The sequence below is a fragment of the Pleurodeles waltl genome, chromosome 2_1 (assembly GCF_031143425.1).
Source record: "Pleurodeles waltl isolate 20211129_DDA chromosome 2_1, aPleWal1.hap1.20221129, whole genome shotgun sequence".
Lineage (NCBI taxonomy): Eukaryota > Metazoa > Chordata > Amphibia > Caudata > Salamandridae > Pleurodeles > Pleurodeles waltl.
In genome coordinates this window covers 208,680,336-208,704,466 of record NC_090438.1, presented here as the reverse complement: position 1 = coordinate 208,704,466, position 24,131 = coordinate 208,680,336, and the positions used below count along the sequence as shown (strand labels likewise).

Below are 24,131 nucleotides of genomic sequence, written 5' to 3'. Positions count from 1 at the left end.
TTTAATTTTCCATCTCCACTGCTTCAATCTCATAAGCTTGGTAGACAACTTTCTCTTTCTTCTTCCTTCGGGACTCTCCCAACATTCTACTGTCAGCTCCCTTCCACAACTGTCAGAATGTTCCATTCAACCAGTCAAAGGGGGAATAGGAACATACTAACTGTCAACGAGCATGACCCTTGTTATTTATAGTTTAAGAGAATATGTATATTACAACAGGAGTAAAGTCACTATAGAAAAAAACCCTATAAATTACCCTTAACAAATGTACTTGATAAGAGAAAGTGCTAAAAAACACATACGTAACAGTTTCATTTCATGCCATTCAGCAGAAACCAAGAGAATGAATGAGTATGGACATGCAATGGGAACACATTTCCAGTATCAATCACAAAGTGACTTTCTCATGCAGTGAGACTGGATGTTGCTCGAATTAGAAGTCATTTTTGCTCCTATATCACCCTATGTAGTTGCACCTTTGTCAGCACTAATTCTCAACTTTAACTCGGTTTAGTAATCCTTTCAATATGATGAACATTGGCAATAGAGAGGATTTAAGAGAAGACTTGCTTTCACAACTATGCGAGATCTTGTTTTTACCATGGCCTTCTAATCACTTTATACCATTGAGTTCTGTAGGATCACTATCTGTCGTGGAGGCATGTGCACAACGCGTATGCAGGGAAAGGTAGATCTCGGGAAGGTGCAGCATCACAGACTTCACACCAATAATGTGATTAAGAAAACCAACATAATGAAATTAATCATTCAGCAGTTAGAAGTTTATTACTTACATTCAGAAAAAGTTCAAATATTCAAATACAAATAACACTTAACTGCGCAAAAAGGTGATCCTAGTATACCACTACATTTTAGCAATTAAGAGCCTGAGAGGCTGAGTGACTATAACAATTATGAATGTGCCTTTTAAACTGATATTCTTACTGCAACTATTTTTGTATATTTAACAATGTACACTTGTCTAAATGAAATGTGATTCTATTTGGCTTGCAAAATACTAATTCAATTTACAGAAAAAAACGTTCTTTAGTTTTAAAACATTAGGCTGCCAGTTGATTTTGAATTACATTACAAATACATGCGAGTGTTAAAAAAGGATACATTATTCTGAGATCAACAGCATAAACAATTCTAGAACGATGATGGGATAAGTTCATCAGGAATGTTCACTTGCCATATATCTTTTGCTCCCTTGGCAGGAAGTGGTTCAATCAGCCATCTTGGATTAAATACTTCAGTCAAGTACTTTTGCTCTAGGCCAGTTAGGAGGGCTTTGCATTCAAGTTCAAAAGACTCTGCTGGACTTAAAATATCAGGACACTGCCATGTGACTCCTACATCAATCAGCCCTGTTAAAAAGTAAATATCTGAAATATCAGGCACAATGTTGTAGGATGTACTAATGCATTTTTTGCGACCCCCTCTTACAACCAGCTTATAACAACCCTTCTAATTCAATCAAAGCACAACTTATCCATTCGTAATTATGCCCTTTTTCCTCAAACTTTTTAGCTGTATGCACAAAGCATACTTTGCAGTCGCAAAGCCTGTGATATGCAATCAATAGCCTTACAGCAGCATAGCAAAAATGCAGGTTGTAATGTACTGAAGTGTCATTGCGACTTGGAACTGTCTTTCTGAACCACAAAGTGCATATTGTGACCAACAATTCATAAGAATGAAAAGGGAGAGTGTAATTTGTATCCCATGCTCCTCTGCAATTTGCTATGCATCAACCGTGGTCACAGTCAATGATCTGTTACAGGCTCCCAAAAATGGATAATATGGCATTCTCAATGAGGATGCTGTTCATGAAGGACAGCTTCGGCATTCTGAATGGTGGCTGTAGACATGGATGGAGCACAGAGCAGTCCAGGGGACCGCAGCATCGCCTCCAATGACATTCTCTGAAAGGCAGCTTTTATATTGTGCAAACAGCTCATGTTCCTTTAAAATGACCGGGGCTGCTTAGAACAAAATGTTGGTATTCAGTGAAAGCGAATATTACGATGGAGGTCCACAGTACTTTGCAGGCCGCATTATTTGCATTTGCAGCCATTCGCAAGGAAGTGCAAAACTACTTATGCAGCTTAGTAATTAATGAGTCAGGAGTTTTTGTGGCTCCCTAAGAATTGGTATTTTGTGCCAGTACTAATTAGTGGATAAGTCACATCACAATATGAAAGTGGGTTCACAAAGAAGTTTGTGCGCCAAAAAATACACCACGGTCTTTAGTGCTGCCAGTCAGGGATCTGAAACTCGTTCTGCAAATATGCAATTCACTAACTTTGATTGATATGAATACTGTGCGTTTCACCGAGCAGAGAAGGTGAACATTGTCATAGTGCTATCCCCACCAAAACACCGGTGGGACATAAGTGCATAGGAATGATTTCCATTTTCAAAGTTATTCATTAAGATGGAGCCATACAGAAATCGTTTTTGAAGATTCCCTGGTCGTATTTGATTGTTGTGGAAACTCAGAATACTAGGATCGATCACACAAACAACCCAGTGTTGAATTCAAAATGTTGTCTATCTTTCAGAACTGTTTAGCTTCCTGCATTGACCCTTGGGATTCACACCTGTTTTCACCTCAAACTGCAAGAAGGAAAGTAGCACAAATAATAGGAAACATCAACTACCACTTAGCAAAATACAAAAACCGTTATTTTTTACAGGTCTGCTTGTTCCTGAAAGGTGGAAAGATAGTGATTTTAGCGCAGTAAAGCTTTTGCTCATGCCATTTTAACATTTTAATAAAATGAGCTTCTTCTCACAGCACTTTTTCCCACACTCCTCCTCCCCCCAACAACAACAAAAAATGGTTGCTATATTTTAACCAGTTTCTTAGTTCCCTCCAGGGGAATTCACAAACTTCAGGCACCTTAAGAATCCCCAACATGTCGGGAAAAAAAGCAGAAGTATTGCCTAAGAGGAATGGTGGAGGGGAAGGCCTCAGCAGGTAAGGGATTATAAACTGCTAGGAAAAACATTACCCCCACTAACTCTATCAAAGTTCCAACCACCCGAGCCTACCAGTGAAAGGTCCAAAGACAGATATTGTACAGCAGGATCCTGTTGATGAGACTGTTATGTGATCTTTGTGTCCACATAATTTGCATCCACCAATGTCATCATAATATTCCCTATTTGCCTGTATTTACTCCTGTTTATTTCTGTGAATAGTATTCAAAACAATTAAAAGTAATGCAAATTTAACCTTTCAACAAGGATCAACGTCCTGTGGGTTTTCTACCAATACAGGTTAGTTAGTAACTTGTATTTGAATTAAAATCTTTAAAAAAAGCATGGGCTGTATATAAAGAAATGTAAATCTCTTGTTGGGTGAACTAGGTATCCAAGAAATCATTCACACTGTTTTCGTTGTTATGCGGCTTATAAATACATTTCATTATCTTGGTTTGTAATTTAGCACAAAGGGGCACAGGATGCTCAAGTTCTAAAAAGTACCCAGATTTTGTTGCAAACCGAAGTGACCTCTGTCTGACCCTTTGTAATTTGTTAATACCAAAGACTGAGCCAGGTATGGTGCAGTCACGGAGCTGTTTACATCTGAGTTTTCTGCTGTTACCCCAAATGATTTTGTCATGCAGATTTGCAATCTTCTCTATTACCTCTCATGTTTTTAGAGTACTTGCAGTAGAGTGTAAGGAATATTTTGAATAGAGGGTCAATTAACCACCTTTTGTTTTAGGCAAAATTGGTTACAAACCAAGACGAATCCTAAGACCTATCATCAGGCTTTGGATGATTTTTTATGAACTGAAGGTGCCCCATGGCTTACGTGGGCAATGCATATACAGAGCAGGAGGAAAGCCCCTGCTCCAACTTACTTGGGTTTGGACAGTCGCCCCGAGGACGCAGACGGCTGTCTACCAGATGCAGGGCACGGGGAGCAGAAAGGGAGTTCCTTTCCCCCCGGCCACTGCCTTAGGGGCGGGATCGCCCCAGTAACTTACCTTTGGGCATTTTTGGTGGCCATCTTGGTAGTAGGGCCAGTGGAGGTGCGGGGCCCCCCAGAGATCATGGGCCCCAGGAGGGGCCAGTTAAGTGCATCAGAGAGGATACCGACAGCCTCTCTCCCCTAGGAGCCAAGCGTGGCCCCGTTGAGCGCATAGGAGTGCTGGGGGCCCCTATATCTATCTTCCAGGCGCTAGGAGTGCCTTGTTCTACAAGACCCAGGTACTTTTGGGGACACTGGGAGGGTGGTATGCTCCAGGGTTATTTTCCTAAGGATATATGTTCTTCATGTCTTGCCATATGTAATAATGTTCCTTTATGGACATGTGTGAGGTTTCTATTACAAGTGCATTTATTTACTGTGATTCCTGACTACTGCTTATGTTGCTGAATCCTGAGTATTTACGTGTTCTAATGGGACAACTGCTTATCCTTGCAGAATATTTGTAACTTGTGTAACGTTCTGACAACTGCAAAGGTAGCAGGCTATTACTGACGTGTAATGTTTGGTCTAATTATGTTTTGTGCAATACAGTTTATTTTTACATAGCTCAGTGTTGTGTTTACTTTGTAGTGTACATATTGCATCACGTGTGTTGTGCAAACGCTTTACACATTGCCTCCGGGTTAGGCCTGACTGCTCGTGCGAAGCTACCAAGGGGGTGCGCAGGGGTTATCTTGGACGTGTAACTTCTTTGCCCTGACTAGAGTGGGTGGGTTCTGCCTGGCTTAGGTGCATACCCTAGCCAACCAGAAACCCAATTTCGAACATAGTTTATAAGAAGAAGTACTTTGACCAGATTAATTAACCTCTAATGAAAAATCTTTACATTCAATTTTGCTTAGGTACCCTCGCATTGGCCAATTTGATATCAAGATGGTCACCTTCAATTCTAGGTCAATGCAAAAAGAAGAATATCCTTAAAAATGACAAATTCTTTTTGGGGTTTAGGCTGGTGAAGAATTCTACCTTTTGACTTGGAAACCTTTCTCGAGGTCAAATCAGTCCAACAGGTTGAAGAAGAAGGTTTATTTAATGGTCTGATGAAAAGGTCAATGCGGTGGTGCAAACTTCTGATTAGAGGAAGCTATCTATCATCAGGCACAGTATGAAGTGGATTTGGTATATGATTGCAAATCTTCTCCTGGTCTTCCTCAGAGACCTGCAAAGATTTCATGGGAAAAGGAGATTTCATTAACATATTTTGATTCTGATTCTTCTGGATAGCTGTATTCCGAACATCTTCACAGAACTTCTCTGTAAAATTCCAGTTAGCAGGGTGTTTCGACTGCTCCTGGACGTAGTGTTTAGGTCATAGGACTGGTTTCGCAAACCCCATTAGCAGGGCAAGGCTCCAACATGTTCCCAAGCCATTGCGGTCCATAGTGATCAGATGAGTCCTTCCAGTGGAAATCCCTGGCACATCTTTCAAACCTTACGGATTGCAAAGGCTCTTAGAGGTTTGGAGCATGCTGGATGGGTGGACCCTAACGCAAGTCAGTCAACCGACTCTTACCCTAGTTTGAGAAGAAGAGGCAGTGGCCTCCCAAAGAGTCTTGACATACAGTGGAAAAGGGGGTGTGACCTGAAAAAGATACAATTATATATTGTCTCCCTAATTTCCCATGAAAGCCTTTGAAGCTGGAGAAGCCGATCTCTCTCTCAGGTTGATCTGCAAGCCTCCCTCCACCCCAGAGGTGTGCTTATTCATTCACCCTTGGTTGTATAAACATTTACACCTTTGATAAATGTAGAACTAAATGAGATCATTAACATCAGATTTCAGCTTTAGGAGTACGGACTGAAAATTAATATATGTTTCTAGTAATTTTAGCAGCTTTGTCTTGTGTTTAATAATTACTACAGTATGATTTAGGAGAGGGACGATTGCATGCAGGATCTTCTACTGCCCTTGTGGAATGGAGGCCACAAAAGACCTGACCTGAAGGAGTTAGATGAACACCCTCTGTGGCAAGGTAAATCTCTATGCAAGTCCAAAGCACAATCTTATTTCTCTTATTTCAAACAGGGATTTTTGCCCCTAATATTTATCAGGGTGACTGGCACAGAGTTATCCTCTTTATAAAGGCCTACAGGCAATAATTAGAAAAAAGAATGCAAGAGATAGTGTTGCAGGTTGTGCACACACATCAATAAGACTCATAGGGGGTTATTACAACTTCGGAGGAGGTGTTAATCTGTCCCAAATGTGACGGATATACCACCAGCCGTATTACGAGTTCCCTAGGTTATAATGGACTCGTAATACGGCTGGTGGTATATCCCTCACTTTACCGTCACTTTTGGGACGGATTAACACCTCCTCTAAAGTTGTAATAACCCCCATAGTCTGAGAGTCTATTAGGTCCTGATTTTGGGTACAGCCAAATCTAAACGCTAAGTGACTTCTGATGATCATTTTTTGTTCAGGATTGTGATAAAGTTCCAGTAGAGAGCAACATCTCAAAATAATGTAGGTTTTTTTTAATTAGTAATATTTTGGATCTTATGACTGTACTAATTGATTGGTGGTATTCCGTACATTGAGTGCTGGGCAATAGAGCGGGCTATAAAGGAGGCAATTCCTGCAGATGGTAATCAGTGCATAACCTCATGTGTGCAGGTAATATGGTCCCCTTCTGCTCACCTTTTGGACTTGATGACCATAGATTCTCTATTATTTGTGGCTTGTGAGATTAGATATCTAGAAAGGCCCATGTAGACCCCACGGCATAATCAAAATATGACAAAACTTGAAGGGAAGATATGTGATAATGTTCTCCCTGTATAGAAACCACCTATGGTCACTTAGTTAACTTGAATTTGCAGTGATAGGTTTGAGCACATGATCATACTGACATTGTTCACTTCTGACAATGTGGTTGGTGGCAGGCCTATCAAGCAGGTGTAGGGTCATAATCTTGCCATGATCCACAGGGAAGAACTTAGGTTTTGGAGGAGCTGAGTTTAATGTGTGCCACAGCATTCTCTCAACAATTCCTAAAGATGTTAGAGCCATTTCCATTTAAGGCCAACAACTATGTCAAGCCACTTTTAAACAATCCCACAACTATTACATGTCTGGCAACATTTCAATATATAGTAATAACCTGTGGTACCCCATGCACATCTGATTAGTAACTACTTAAAACATATTGGAGTAAATTGCTGGACACACAGTGGTACTTCTTCCAAGTATCTTTATTCCATCAGGATCAACCTCTCTCCCACCTACTTCAGCAAAGGCACCTAAAGTAACTGCGTTGGCACCTTTTAAACTCCAGAGAAATCAGTGATGTAATAAAAGACTCCTGAACATTCTGCCCTTCAATCCCTTTACACAGATTGGAACAGAAGGTCACATGTCCAAACATTATTATACATCCTCTTCCTTTCACATAATCCACAGAGAGAATAGACCACAAGTAAAGTGTTGCACCGTGGGGCCAAGCATTCGACTCGGGCGAGGCCGCGATTCACGCGGCCGGATGTGCCGCGCCCCTGCTGTACTTTACTTTCTCACTCGAGGCCTCGGCGAGTTCTGGGCGCGGCACGCCCTCAGTATTTCCTTGGGCACCTTTCCTTCACAGCCCTCACTTACCTGGTGAGCCTGTCCTTTTTTCTTTCCTTCTTTTTCTTCCTTTCCTCATGTATTTATGTGCTTCTTCAGCTGCCATGTTCTTTCTTCTTCCCAGCATGCCTTCTTTTTCCCTGCATGCTTAAGGAACCTTTTTCAACATGGTGTCTTTTCTCCATATGTTCCTATGCTTCTTTCCCAATCCAATATGGTGACTTTCTACTTCCTGTTGGTCATTTCCTGTTCTTGGATATATAAGGTGAGTGATTTTTGTTCTCCTTGTGTTGCAACACTTCCTTTGGTGGTGATCTTCGCTCCTGCTACTTTTTTGCGTTATTTTCCTCACCTGTTCCAGATTCTTTCAGTATTTTTTTCCTGATGGAAGACTTACCTTTTTGCTTCTTTTTGTTCCAGGGAGTTCCTGCTTAGATGTTTTTCCCTTTTGGATTTTTTCCTCTGGGACACCTTCTGGAGGGCACAGACTGCTTTTGGCGTTCCTCCGTCGGCAGCACCGTGGCTACCAGAAAGGGTCACCCCTACCTAGGTCAAGGCAGAACCTGCTAGAATCAAGACCTCTCTGCAGTTCCAGTGGGCCATAGACATAAACGACGAGTAGCCCGTGACATAACGACTGTGACATTACATGAGAGACCCATAATTGAAACTTGACAAACACACATATGAAACCTTTTTTTTTCAGTGAGTAACGTGTTAACATAATCACAGATGTACCTAAGAAACCTCCATCAGGTTATTTACAAATGTAATCCCCTAAATAGCTAGGCATCCTTCTTGATCTGATTATCTCTTGCTCTGGTCTGCAACAGTTCCCCATCCCCAGGTTCCACATAGGCAGGTTGCACAGCACTTCGTCACTCAGGAAATCAGAGTCCTTTATCATCAACCAAGCAGAACATTTGTCTTCAATCTCACCTGTTGACTTTATAAAACCACCCTTCTGGTACAATGCAACCTTTCTCAAATTCCAAGTCTGGCCGTTCTCCAATTTGATCCAATTGCTGCCCATCTCCTGTACCTTGTATGGACCATGAAAATAAGATAATCCTCCTGCCACACCACCTGGCTCATCCTTTAACCAATCCTCTTTTAGAATGAGGCCATGTGGACTATACTCGACGTTCTTATGTCTGGCTGTGTTAGTTGGTACCTTCATCCAAGAGAGTACTAGTTTTGTGCCTGCTTTCCTTCCTCTCATTTCAAAAGGTATTCTAGCCATGCTACTGTTAACTGCGGTGCGGTTAGCCCACAAAATGCATTTAACAGCTCCCTGAATAGACAACTTAGCAGTGTGTTGTAGCTATGTTCTATTAGAATGTAGAACACTGGATTCTCAAGGGCTGGGAGTCAAGGGAACGGAGTGGAAGCGCGGTTGGTGAAGTGAAGGGAAGTGTCGTGGGGTGGCTCCTTATACTTATGTACTAAATAAATGGAAGCAATCACTCACCTGCTGTGTTCCAGTCATTAATGCACAACATAGATTTGGTGACGAGTGGTTGGACCCACCTGAGGAGTCCACACCGTGTTTCCAGAGCTTCAAGAATTTCATCTCGTCACAGTTTTCAGGACTTTTGTACACACAAGCCTTTCTGTCGGTGAAGGCCTGCAGGGCATTCTGTCCGCCGTGCCCCTTTCTTTTTTCAGGATCTGGAGCGGATCTAAGGGACGTAAGTTTACGGCGCGAGCAGAGTCGGACATGTGGGCGCGAGCTGGATGCGCGTGCATGGAGTACGTGCCTCCTGACTGAGCCGACGGCGTGTTACAGTGGTGTAAGTATACGTATATCAGAGTTTCCCGGAACTGTTGCTAAGCAACGTAGATGGTGTCAAGCTATCAGTTTTGCCGGTTTGAACGCATTCAAGCATCTTTAATTCACTTTTGCTGCACAGGTTTCTATGCAATTATCTTCACAAGATTACACGGCTTGTAAAACTTAGCGCATTCCACCCACAGTTCTTGATTTTCGCTGATGCGCACAGCTTTCTCTGTTTTCAGCTCTTATTACGTTGAGGTGCACAGTTTATGTGAGATATTGTGCATGCTGCCTAAGTGGCGATAAGCGTTATTCTTCTGTTTTTTTTTTTTTTTTTTTTTAAAGAAAGAATCACACCAATACCAAAGACAACAGTGTGTTTTGGTGTATTGAACTTTCTTTCAGCTTCTCATCTGCAAGATTATTTTTTTAACTGATGACTTCATTAGCGCGCTTCGGAAGTTGTGTTCACAGTGCCAATTTGGGGCATTTCACGATCAGCTGGTCAGAGATCAGTTCACTGGCCATTGTTGTGACAAGCGGATTCAGCAGAAGTTGCTCACTATGGGGGACCCGTTGCTTGAAGAAGTTATTAAGGTGGCAAAAAGCGCTGAACTTGCACAAGTAGCTCTCAAGTAATTGCTTCACAGTATAAAGAAGAGGAGAAAGTCAACGCTGTTAGCAATGTTTCTACACGTAGAGTACAAAAGTGTGAACAATCAGTTCTTTAAAAGTTCTAATATATGTTTTAGATATGGCAATTCTCCACATGGAAGAGATTCTAAGGGTTGTCCTGCAGGGGCAGTTGCATGTCGCAGGTGTGGACGTATGGGCCATTTTGCCAAAGTGTGTCAGAACAGCGTGAACCAAATTATGAAGGTTAACAGTATTTCTGAAGCTGATTGTGCTTCAGATCAGCAATTGGAAAGCGAGTTCCGAGATATGATTGTGGTTGTGTCGGATGATGCTATTGTAAAAACAACAAGTGATGGACGGAATGCTGAACATTGTCAGACACTCACCCCCAGTCACAGATCTGGGTTTAATCCATTGTTTTGCTGGATTCAAGCTAGCCTGGCTGATGAGGGATGAAACCCTGAAACCGGTCCCAGGATGCTTGTTTCCAGTCCAGGGAAGACCTGGCCTAGCAGTTCGGGCTGGACTGTTCCCATGGGGAACAGGGTCAAGACTGATTTGCATATGGCTGGGTCCAAACTGGAATGGCATGGGCAGCAAAAAAACGATGGATTAAACCCAGATCTGTGACTGGGGGTGAATGTTTGACAATGTTCAGCATTCCGTCCATCACTTGTTGTTTTTGCATTTGTTGCCCTAAGTGGGAAGGGTATGCCCAGACGTGGGTCCCGTGCTTCCCATGCCACTGGATTCAAGCTAGCCTGGCTGATGAGGGATGAAACCCCGAAACCGGTCCCAGGATGCTTGTTTCCAGTCCAGGGAAGACCTGGCCTAGCAGTTCGGGCTGGACTGTTCCCATGGGGAACAGGGTCAAGACTGATTTGTATATGGCTGGGTCCAAACTGGAATGGCATGGGCAGCAAAAAAACGATGGATTAAACCCAGATCTGTGACTGGGGGTGAATGTTTGACAATGTTCAGCATTCCGTCCATCACTTGTTGTTTTTGCGGATGATGCTATTGTTACAGGTGATCCCTGTGAATGTGTGGATCCCTATGTGGATGTCGTGGTTGGGGGTAAGATGCTGCATCTGCTTGTAGACTCGTGTGCACTAATTAATATGGTTACTTCAGAAGTATTTAAGAAAACATGGGGTTCTAATAAATTGTTTCCTCCTGATAGAGCTCTAGTTTCGTTTGAAGGCAGACAAATACAGCTTGAAGGTTATATTGAAGACATTTTGGAGTTTAAAGCGCGTAAGATCCATGGGAAGGTTTATGTGGCGGTCAAGGGACTTAATATTCTGGGTTGGTTCCATGAGGGCCCGTTTGGAATGGTGCTCAAACCTTGCACTAGCAAACAGGTGATGGTAGTCAAAGAACCATGTGTGTTGGATATGGAAGGTCTGTACAATGAATTCCCTAATGTTTTTGAGAGTAAACTTTGGTGCATCAGGGGATTTAAGCACAGAATTGAAGTTAAACAAGGAGCAGTCCCAGTCAAACACAAATTGAGGTCTATCCCTTTCGGTCTGAGAGATGATCTTAAGCAAGAGTTGGAGAGGTTGCAAGTGAGCAGGGTGATTGAACCAGTTGAGTCTAATTTGTGGTTGTCGCCGATTGTGGTGGCACACAAACTTAATGGGGAGATGTTGTTGTGCATTGACTTAAGAAGTTTAAATAAGGAAATTTGAATAGATTCATTTGCACTTCCTAGGATTAACAATCTCTTAGAAGGTGTTAATGGTGCGGAATGGTTTTCGAAAATTGATTTGGCATCAGCGTACCACCAAGCGGTGCTTGAGGGTGATTCTAGACATTACATAGCGTTCAATACACCTTTTGGTAGTTTTCAATTTTGTAGGATGCCTTTTGGTCTTGCCTTGGCCGCTTCAGTTTTCCAGAGGATTATGTCTCAGCTGTTAAAGAAACTCCATGGAGTTTTGGTTTTCCAGGATGACGTTCTCATTTTCGCAAGACAACTGGTGCAACATTACGCTATTCTTAGATGGAATATGGTGTTGTGGTTAAAACAGATAAGTGTGAGTTTTGGAAGAAAGAGTTTGAGTGCTTAGGACATTCCATTTCCTCTGAGGATATCGGACCTAGACCAGGCTTAGTCAAGGCGGTTAAGGAGTGTCCTCCTCCTAAGAACAACGGGGAGTTACGCTCTTTTGTAGATTTGTGCGAATTCTATGCCAGGTTTATCCCTCACTATGCTTCTAAGATGAGAAATGTATGCAATATGTTAAAGAATAATGTTGCTTTTGGGGCAGCAAGGAGTGTCAGGACACCTTAAAGTTGGTGAAAGCAGAAATGACAAATGCTAAGGCGCTACGATTGTATGATCCCCAGTTGATGTGTACTATCATGTAGATGCCAGCAAGTACGGTTTGGGGGCAGTTTTGACCCAAGTGCCATCACAGGGAGAAGTCACCATTAGTTACGCTTCTAGAGTTTTGAGAGAAGCAGAGTTTAACTATTCGGTGATTGAAAAGGTGCTTCCGGCATGCTTCTGGGCAAGTGAGAAATTTAGGAGTCAAGTGAGAAATTTAGGAGTCATGGTTGGGGCAGAAGATTTGTAATTTTGACTGATCATAAAGCCCTATTGTATATCTTGAGAGGTGGCAAGGTCAATTACACTACACCACGCATTCCTCGCTTAACCACTAAACTCTTGCAATATCATCTGTAAGTTAGGCACTTACCAGGTAGAGTTAATGTAAAAGCTGATTTCCTTTCAAGGTTACCGATCGATGAGTTGGATGAGACTGATGGAAAGGAAGATAGAGAGGATTGTTTTGTGGCTAGTGTTGATTTACCTGTGTAAAGCTTTTAGTGAAGCTGACTGGAAGAAAGTTGCTAGCGAAGATGAAATACTAACCAAGGTGAGGGAATATGTAACTAATGGTTGGCCGAAAGAGAGAAATTTGCTGTTGTCCTTGCAACTGTTTTGCTAAATTGCAGAGGAAATTTCTATTGAAGATGGGGTACTTTTGAGATATGACAAAGTGCATTCCATCATACGGTGTTCGCGCTGGTTTGATTAATTCTGCTCATGATGGTCACCTTGGGCAACCATGATGAAACGGAGGTTAAGAGAGCATTATTGGTGGCCTTCTATTGATAAGGATGTGGATGATGTTGTGAAAAAGTGTGTGGTTTGCAAAAGTGCTGAAAAAGGGTTAAAGGTGTATACTCCACTTTTGCAACCCATAAGCCTTCCAGAGAGACCTTGGGTGAAGCTAGGCATCAATAAGATCTGCCCATTTAGTTTTCTACCACATAATCTGCGGTATGCATTTTTTTCTCATGGATTATTTTAGCAGATGGCCGTTAATTCGCTTTTGTGCCGCTCCATCCGCATCCAATGCGGTGAGATTCCTGAAAAACACATGCACGCGGGAAGGTTTTCCAGAACCTATCATTTCAGACAACGGGGTTCAATTGGTTAATGTTGAGATGGAACCTTTTTTTAAACAATATGGAATTAAACACTTAAAGAGTTCTCTTTACCATCCTAAAACTAATGGTTTGGTTGAGAGAATGAATAGAGTGGTTGCGGATTGTATAAAATGGGCTAGGAACAAAAACTTTGACACTGAAGAAGCGGTCAAGACCATGTTGTGGTTTTACCATTCTACGCCAAATTTTTCGACCAAGGTGTCTCCTTTTGAAGCGTTAAGGGGTCGCAAACCAACTTCTTTTTTTTCCTGCTTGGTTAGCAATTTCAGTAAGAGATAGGGTTCCTAGAGATGTGGTGTGTGTCGACAGGTGGGAGAACTTTGGTTTGGGTCAGGAACAAATGAAGAAAAGATATGATTCCATCAAGGCCACCGAACAAAGTATGATGCTCCCTGGGGATTTAGTATGTGTAACAAAAAGTAAGTTTGTAAGAAAAGGTGATGTCGGTTTCGGTGATCCTGTAAGGGTGATAAAAACATGTGGCAATGCAGTAATAGTGAATGGGGGTCGTTGGTGGAACATGGCCAAGATTGTAAAGTTACCTGAAGGGTCTCTCGCAGGTGTTGATTGTGATAGTGGCGGTCCAGCAGTGGATCTCCCGAAAAGGGATAGAGGTTTACAAAATTTACAAAGTCTTCCTATGGAATCAGAGAAGGTGTGTGTACCCAGGTCTAACCGGGAAAGATATTTGCCTCGGAAGCAGAAGCTAGATGTATAAGTTCTTCCTGGGCAAAAGTCTTCTTTTGGAATCGGGGAAAGGCGTGTGTATGCAGATCTAACCGGGAAAGATATTTGCTTTGGATGCTGAAGCCGGTTGGGTAAACATATGTGGGTGTAGAGCTGTTTGTGTTTATGTATTATTTCTTTGTTTGGGGGGGGGGGGGTTTAGTTATTGTTTAGTTTATTTTGTAGGTTACTTAATTTTAAGTTGGGGTCGTTCTTATTATGGTTAGACTTCTCTATATCTGTATAGCCTTATTAATGTTGTTGGTGGTATTTAAAAAAAAAAAAGGGGGAAAAAAATTATATGTCATAGCTATGTTCTATTAGAATGTGGAACACTGTATTCTCGAGGGCTGGGAGTCAAGGGAACAGAGTGAAAGCAGAGGTTGGTGAAGTGACGGGACGTGTCATGGGGTGGCTCCTTGTACTTATGTACTAAATAAATGGATGCAGTCACTCACCTGCTGTGTTCCAGTCATTACTGCACAACACAGTGTATGCCATTTCCATATTACCTTTGATAAATATGTTCATCCTTTCTACCAAACTGTTACTTTGTGGTTTGTACAGTGATGTACAAACGTGCTTGATGCCGACTTGTCTATAAACCCTTCTCTCCTGAATACTTCACTTAGGACTGCTATGGTGTACCTTGTGCATACAGACTCCATTAATACCACCTTAATCGATCTTGATTTTACATTTACCAACACTGCAGCAAATTTCTCTTGCTCAGTTAAGAAGGAAAATGGACCAATAAAATCCAAGCAAACCTTCTCCCGTGTTTCTTTTGCATCAATATGTTGTTTGTCCTCTACGGCTTCCACACCATCTCTCAAACGGTTTTCTGACTCTTTGCACACCTCGCAGTCTGGACCCATTTCTTGACTTGAGTATCCATAAGCGGCCATTAAAACCTTCCTCTGATCCTCCTAAGGATGTTCACTTGCCTGATGTGACCCTCATGTGCCAATCCTACGAGTCTAGGTCTAACTAAATCTGGTGGCACAAACTGATTCCCTCTCATAATGACTCCCTAACCTTGCAAAGACAATTCCTCCACTATTGTATGAAATGGTCTGACTGCCTCAAGTACTGTCCTTTCCCTTTTTATACCGCCTCTAATCAATTCCATCACTGCAGCTAATGCCTCCTGTTCTATGACAGGATAATTTTTTTCTGAATCCGACAGAGAACGCAAGGCAAATGCTATGGTCTTTTCTTCTCGCTCATGCATTTGGGACAGAACTGCTCCTATCCCAGCTGCACTAGCATCTACTGTGAGAACGGTTTTAATCCCCAGCAGAACAGAACTAAAACTTCACTTCCTTTTCTCAACAATATTCTCAGATTCTCCGTTTTATGTGAAAAATCACATACAAACTTTGAATAGTACTATACTAAACACATAAACAATCTCAGCTTGTCTTTATCATTGGGTACATCTGCGTTTACAATAGCACTGACCAAGTCAGTTTTGGGTATTACTCCTTCTCTAGTTATCAAATATCCCAAGTACTCTACTTCCTGTAAGAGAAACTTGCATTGTTCTTTTTTCAATGTTAACCCAGTATTGACAAACCTAGATAAGACTTCACTCAACATTTTGTTATGTGCATCAATAGTGTCTCTGAATACCAAAATGTAATTCTGGAAGGATACAACATTCGAAACACCTGCTAAAATAGTCGGAATCAGTCTTTGGAAAATACTTGCTGCAGAACACAAGCTAAATGGCCATCTTTTAAATTGAAATGTACCTTTCAACGTTATAAATGCTGTGTAGTGCCTGGAATCTGGATGTAATGGGACTTGGTGATAAGCACTCCTTAAGTCCAGTTTAGAAAATTATTTACCCCCCAGCCAATGGCAAGATCAACTTGTTGATGTTGGGGAGAGGTAATTAATACATCACAACATTGTCATTAAGACTTCGCAAGTCTACACAGAATCGGAAAGAGTTATCAGCTTTTCTTGTATTCACCACTGAAGAAAGCCTGCAGTGGCATCCACCGCCTCAATCACATTCTCTTTGATCAACTGTTCTAATATTTCTTTGACTTTATGCCCTATTGCAACTGGTATTTTCCTCACTACATGTTTGACTGGCACCCCATTCTTCTTAGCCTTAATTCTTGCACATGTTGTTTACCCAGTCCCAACGTATTGTCAAAGACTTCTTTATGTTGTTCCATGACCTTATCCACGTCTCCATGTTCCACCACCATCACATGGTTGTCTGCCCTGGGGTCCACTATTATGTGCAGGTCATACTGATGAGACCAAACTAGTATAGGTAGTGATTTCCTTTTCTGACTTTCATTATTTGCATCAGTCTCTCCACGTATCACCAACTTTAGGAGTTGAGTCGTCATCTTCCACAAAACCTATATTATTGATTGAAGCACATATGTGCAAAGTGACCCTTTCTCCCACAGGTGCAACACTCTTTGTTTATCGCTGTGAAATTTTTGAAATCCCCCATATGATATGAGCTTCCACATCTACAGAAGACCTGCAATGGGTTCCTCACCGGGCGGTTTGTCACTGTTCCTGTCTCCATGCATGCAGCTTTGCTTAAACTGAGGCTCGTACTATATAATTTCTTCCTCACCACATTGACCATTTCAGTATCTTCGTCCACCTTTGCCACCTCCACCATAGGTTGCTTTCCACACTAGATCTCTGCATTTCCTTCATGCATTTTTCTGACTCTTCAGCCACTTTAGCTATGGTTATCGCATCCTTTAAAGACGGATTGCTGGCTGCTCACAAGGATTCCTGCATTTATTTACTGCAACTATTGCACAATTAACTGATCATGAATTAATTATTCAATCATTGCTCCAAATTGAAACTTAGCTGCTGAGTCATGTATGCTTGCCACAAACTCATCTACTGATTCCCTTGGACGTTGTGGTTGAGTGTAAAATTGTTGGCATCTCCTTGCGATGTTGATAGCTTTTCCAAACCTATTTAGAAGTTGCAGATTTTCCGCTTTGTATAAGTCTTCATGGCACTTCCTTGGATGTCACACACTGGTGGTAAATATTTAAATGCATGCTGTCCCTCTTTCCCCAGAGAACCTAATAATATTGCTTTCTTTCTGGTTGATGCGCAATCATTACTTTCTAAAGTCACCAAATTGTTCTCAAATGTATCAATGAATGTCCTCCTATTCAATGGAGGGTCACTTGGTAGTGCTAAAAAGGCCAGCGGTGTGACTATTGCTTGAATTATATTAATTTGGAGAGTAAAAATGGGCGTACAGTATTATACTAATCTTTATGTGATTTTATATTTGTGTAACTACAGTTCCAAGAAACTCAGAAGGTGGCAGTGTGGTGACAGGAAAATTAAATCTTGAGAAAGAAAGATAAAAAAAGGTTGGAAATGCTTTGAATGCTGGGAACTCTAGCCGTGAACGAAGGAAGTTTCCAGCAACATTGTAGATACAGGGAGTCTCGAGGCAATTTGAGCGAAGGAATTAAGCTCACTTATCTCGAGGGTGGGAGCACATATTGTATTTACTTTGCTAGTGGTTTATTATGAAGGCCTGCGGCGTCAGGTGCACATGATTGTGCAAATGCTGCAAACAGTGTGGCTGTCGGCTCACACACATGCTCCTGCCTGAACTTACTATTGAACAATATTGCCAGTTAACAATAATTTAACTGTAAATGAGAAATATTTCTACAGCAAGACTTGTTGGAGGCAAATACATGAAAGTTGTACAAACACACTAGCAAGGGCTGTGTGTAGATCAAGAGGGGGTTGCATGCTGAAAATGTCAGTTGCCTCCTGTATGCCTAAGTACTTTAAAGGTTTATGACGGCTTGCTGATCCATCATGTCCCTTTGCTTATTTTGATAGTTACGTAGACATGGTAGCATCCGAAAATCAGTGCTCTGATTAAATTTTTTTTTTTTTTTTTTAGCATAGACAGTTTATCACTCTGGTGTCAAGAATCCATTCTTTTGGGTTGTTTACAGTAAGCAGACGCTTAAGTTAACACTGAGTATATTCTTCTAATGTCTTTATAAATTCGGAATGCAGCGTGTCCTACCTCGACATGAATATGAAATAGTCACATCACCACATATTGGGTTCCTTGTATGGGGTCTTCCTGACAATCTATGCCTGGCTGAGTCGTCGCAAAATAAATGTAGTAAATAGCTGGACACACGGTGGTACTTCTTCCAAGTATCATTATTCCATGCGGATCAACCCCTCTCCCTCCTACTTGAGCCAGGCACCTAAAGTAACAGCCTTATCCCCTTTTCAATTTCACAGAAACCAGTGATGTAATAAAGACTCCCCAACAGTCTAACCCTTTACACAGAATTGAACAAAAGGCCACATCTCCATACATTATAACACATATGTTTTGCACAAACTTGGTGCAGGCTACCTATACTACAATAATGACTTAGCTGTTTTCCTAATAGCCAGATATCAATCCTTGTGCACTTGATGGGGAAGACTAGGTTGAATTTAAACATAGATACAACTTAAGTTTCATGTGTATGTCTATTAAAGAGAATTGCTAGATAGGTTATGACAGACAAGCGTATTATTGATGATGCTCGTATTTGAATTGCTTGAAAGGTTACAAATGTGTTTTTCTACACTGATGTCGATATGAGGGTAGAACGATAAACAGAAAATGGTATGCAACTACTTCTCCCATACGCTATTGATTAAACCACGGCTAAAGTCACTGTGAGACTGAAAATTATTTACTCATACTCACTGTTTATTAGTCTTCATAGGAAACATTTTAGGAGGATACACAAAATACAAAGCTAAGCATTTAGTATAGCACTTATGGTACCTCTAAATCAATTCACACAATCAAAAATTCTAAAGTTGACTACGCAAACCCAAGACAGTTAAGTTTAAAGTGCTTGCTGTAATTCACAACCAAAACACTTCAGAATGTGATACCGTCCAGTGGACTATTTTGTCAGTCAGTCAGTCAAATATCTCTATTAGGCTATCAGGCTTAAAAACAGTCATAAAGATACATAAGGTTTAATACCATAAATATAAAAATTATTCATTACTACTAGTATATGAATACCATATAATGTACAAGCTTACAAAGTGTCACAGACAATGTTTTAAGAAAAGCAGCAGGGTTAGTACACACCATTATTTTTTTTATACACACAGAAGGCATGCATGCCCGTTAAGTGGCTGCAATAGCAGCAAAATGAAAGCAAACTATTTTTAAAAAGTTTGAACCTTTGTGTCTGAGGATTGATGTATAGCTTATGAAGCTGTTAGGTCATTAGATTTAATGTAGCAAGATGGGAAATACCCATTTACATCAAGTCATAGTTCTTTGGTATTGCTATTAATCCATGCTACCCTACATTCATGCAAATACAGCAATTGCAGGGGATTAGAAACTAATCACAGTGTAAGATCAAAGACAGACTTGAAGAATGCAGCAGACAGACAAAATGCAAACTATAAGAGTCTGAAGGCCTCAATCTGTCTTAGCTACTACGCCTCTGCGTGATATACATAATTCAAAACACTGCTTACTCCCTGTCTAAATTTAAGTATATATCATATATTGATACCATGCTAAACACTTTTTAATGCCTCACTGATTTCATGTTACAGTACCTTTGTACAGGGAAACGCCTCCATTGAACGATAGGAGGTTTTTTCAATGTGATTTTGCCTCATTTCATAAACTTGACCCCTTGTACCGTGGATGTACTTAAGACTGTTTTTTTGTAAACAAAGACACATTAAAACACTGTGTCATAAACCATGTATGCAAGAGCACCTACTGTAATATGCTGTTTATCACCTTAGTTGACTGGGGAGGGGGGAGTGGGGTTTACAACCCATTCAAGTCTTTGTAAATCATGGCCCCTTCCCCTCCCCCAACACTCAACAATGGAAATCTACACTACAGGTAAAAATTATTTAACCCAGACACAGGCAGTTATGTTTGTTCAGTAAGGCAACATCACAATCTGTAAAACAGTAAACAGTGTTTTTTTTTCTATCAGGTTCACTTTATTGTACTAATGGAATTTGACCTTCGGGCCATATCGATTAATATATAAAAGTATGTTTATTAGTACAGTTGCTCTACATAACTATTATTGTGCCACATTTATTTAAATTCCATCACATGGGAATATACATTGAATTAATTTATTAATATTATAACAAGAGCTGGAGGTTTAAAATCTCACTGGGACTGATGCCTGACAATGTTAATCAACAGTCCTGTTTACTTTGTTCTCAGTTAACTAACAACAAAAAAAGTTCTATTTTCTTGTAATGTTTTGTTGTCTGTCTGTGTGGTTCATTTAACATTTTGTCAAAACTCAATTAATAGAGTTTTCAAGAGTGATCAGTAAAAAAAATACTACCAAATGTGCAAATTGTAAATTACCTTTGTAGTGTACCCACTAGTCCATACTCTTTTTAATCTCACTTAAATTAATCTAATTTAAATCTGCAACCAATTATTATTTCTCAAGACAGAATGACTTAATCCTCATCCTATAAGATACATTCCTCTTAGTTTACGGGGTATTAAATGTGATTACTCACCATATCAACATATTTGAAGGTATTGTTAGGGCATGGACTAATTTGCAGACACTATGCTGCAGGTTATGTTTCCCTCAGTAAACTCTTTGTCCCTCTGAAATGTTCAATATAACGAAACACTGGTGGTCAAGGCCTACGCAGCACCGGTTGCCATTCAACGCTCAAGTGACCATAACTAAAACAATGAATTATGGACCACCTCATGAAAATGCACTGGAGGGGATGGGCAGGCTTGTGTGTGATTACACCCCTTAAAAATGTACCTAAAAACTCCTTCCCCCTTGGAGCTGTTGATCTGTTACTTGCGCTAGACGTCTGCACATGAGAGTTGTTTGGCACTTATCACTTACAAAAAGCAGCAAGACATGTCCTCGCTTTGCCCCCCTCCACCCACCCAAACAGGCTTATTGCCCTTATCAACAGTTCAAAATAATGAAACACTCATAAAATTCCCACCACTTACCAGCGATAACTCCTCTGCCAAATCGATCCCCTGAGTATAACAAATTGTCAACTTGAGCCGGTGACATGCTAAGTTTAGTTAGAAGAATATCTTTCCAAGCACAATCATCCCAATCTTTGTAGGCGATGTGAACAGCAATAGTGCAGGTTGAGTACTCAGCCAGTACAGGTCGCCAGCGAGTTTCCACTGTTTTGAAGCCATTCAAAACCAATCCAGCATAAGGTTGCCGGAAGGAGAGGCAGCCACATTTCATGCTTTTTGAAGTCACTAAGGTCTCTCCCTGTCTCCTGATTTGAGAGATAAGGGCATGTTAAACATTGCATAGCCAAATACAATGCACACTTCAGTTTAATTAGTTGATAAAATGTTTCTGTAGTAGAATAAACAAAGCAGGTGTATAGAAAATGCATTAACATGGCTATGTTTTTAGAGATATGGTCTAGTTCCTGCCCTTAGAACCCGGGCAGTTAGTTTTTAAACTCTAGCTCTATACATTACCAAAACTGCGCGAGTCTTGGCAACTTCATTTACCAACCTAATTCTGCAGTTGTATATTGTAAAAGTAAATGTGTAATTGAGAAAAAAACTCAGCTGTCTAATACAGTCCCAATTACAAGGTTCCAAGCCTCCATGCCATCATATCTCGGTTACAGTAATCTTGTTTTAGATGGCATTCCCCCACACTGCCCTGTCCTGCGTAAAGCACCTTATACTTCCTGTAGAACATACACAGATAGGTACACCAGATGTCTCCAACAGGTTGATCATGAGATACTTACTGATAACTTGGAGGATTCCTCAGACTTGATCCCCCATAACTGCCAGTCAGCTGGTCCGAGAAAATACAGAACCCACCTGATTGAGGAGTTGGAAGCTGACAGTGTGGAATGTTGCAGCCTATTTTAATCTGAAGAATTCTTTCTTTAATTTTCTCCTTTTTACTTCCCTTTCATCTCAGTCTTAGGGCCAGATGTAGCAAAGTTGGGATTTGCGACTTGCAATTTGCGAGTCGGAGCGACTTGCAAATTGCAAGTCGCAATTTCCAATGCAGAACGGTGTCTCAGACACCGTCTGCGACTCGCTATGGGGTCGCAATGACCCACCTCATCAATAATCATGAGGTGGGTCGCAAATTGCGGCCCCATAGCGAGTCTAGACACTCGCAAACATGGAGGCCTGCTGTAGTCAGCAGACCTCCATGTTCGTGACTGCTTTTAAATAAAGCAGTTTTTTTTTTTTTTAAGTGTAGCCCGTTTTCCTTAAAGGAAAACGAGCTGCACTTAAAAAAAAATCCAAAACCTTTAGTTTTGGGTTTTTTTCAGGGCAGGTAGTGGTCCCTCGGACCACTACCTACCCTGAAAAAATATTTGTGGGTCCTTTCACAAAGTGGAAGGGGTCCCCTGGGGACCCCTTCCAATTTGCGAGTGGGTTACCATCCACTTGAAGTGGATGGTAACTGCGACACCATTTGTGACCGCATATGCGGTCGCAAATGGTATTGCATACCACTAGGAATCGCAAATAGGAAGGGAACACCCCTTCCTATTTGGGATTCTGAAATGCATATTGCGAGTCGGTACCGACTCGCAATATGCATTTCTGCATAGGGAAACGCGATTAGCGAGTCACAAACGGCAATTTTTGCCGTTTGCGAGTCGCTATCCGTTTCCTGCATCTGGCCCTTAGTTATTTGTGTTGCTCTCCAGTTTCTTTTCTCTCCCTTCAGCGTTCTCTCCTTCCTATCTCCCTCCTATTTTTCTATTTCTACTTTATTCTTTCTCCACTTTAATAATTTGCCTCCTTTCTATCTTGTATTATTTTCGGTTCTTTTTCTTGTTCTTTTGTCTCTGCTTCTTCTCCTCTCCTTATTTTTCTCCTGCTAGTTTTCTTTATTTTTTTCACCTTTCTTCCACCAATCTTTTATTTTTTCCTACATTGGTATCTCCTCCTTTCTGTTTCTTTCTTATTTTCTAGCAGTCTTTCATATTCTATATTCATATTCTATATTTCTCTTGCTTTTCTCTTTCTTTATTCCCTCTCTGGTTCTTCTACATTTTTTTCTCACCTTTCTTTGCCCATTATTTATTTCATTCTTTCAATCTCCCTTTTGTCTTTCTCCCTTCATTTTATCCTTTTTTCTCCTCATTTTTATATTCTCGTCTTTTTCCATCATACCTACCTTTCTTTCTCTACTTCTTTTACTTCTTTGTCTTACCTTCTTTCTGTCTTTGTCTTTTTTCTTCCTGCCTTTCTCTCTCTCCCCCCCTCATTGTAGTTACTAACTGTACTTGTTTCTTTCTTTTTTTCCTTTGTTCTCCACTTCTCTCATTTTTACCAGGTCTCCCTTCCTGTTTATTTTCTTCCACTTTCTCACTTTTTCTCTCCTTCCTTTCCTTCTTTCTCCTGCTTTGTTTTATTGTCTTGTTCTTCCTACTTTTCTTTCCTACTTCTGTTTCTACTTCTTTTCTTTCCCTTCCTCCTCTCTGTTCACTCCTTCCTTTCACTCTTTTACTTATTTCCCCTGTAATTCTTTCTTCCTTTCTCTTATCTTTATTTTGTTCCTTTGTTTCCCTTTTCTCTCTTTTCTTTTGTTCTTTTTATCTCTTTTCTCCATATTTCTTTGCTTATTTCTTTTTCTTTCTTTCTCATCTGTCCTTTGTCTCTCTCTCGCTCTATCATTCTTTCTCTCTTCTGCTCTTTTTTTCATTCTCTTTCTCTGCCTGTCTCTCTCTTTCGCCCCTTCTCTGTGTCAAAAGCAAAGAGACAAAACTGATCACCAGGGACCACAAATGTAAACCTTGTAAGATAGAGATATTGTGCCATTAATGCTGTATACCCAATGGAACAAGACTGAGGTACTGTGAATGTATTTACATTCTTTAGCAATTGTGTACCCTTATCAATT

At 40.8% G+C, this 24,131-nt stretch overlaps 1 protein-coding gene across 1 annotated transcript in view; it reads right to left on the bottom strand.

The window, feature by feature from the left end:
- Nucleotides 1-760: 760 nt before the first annotated feature.
- EOLA1 (endothelium and lymphocyte associated ASCH domain 1) overlaps nt 761-24,131 on the bottom strand; it is a 38,790-nt gene continuing 15,419 nt past the window's right edge. The window contains exons 2-3 of the mRNA XM_069212412.1: nt 21,227-21,513; nt 761-1,370 (exon numbers count right to left, since the gene is read on the bottom strand). Coding sequence (XP_069068513.1) covers nt 1,153-1,370; nt 21,227-21,479 — 471 coding nt within the window. The 5' untranslated portion in view covers nt 21,480-21,513 and the 3' untranslated portion in view covers nt 761-1,152. The remainder of the gene's footprint in view (nt 1,371-21,226; nt 21,514-24,131) is intronic.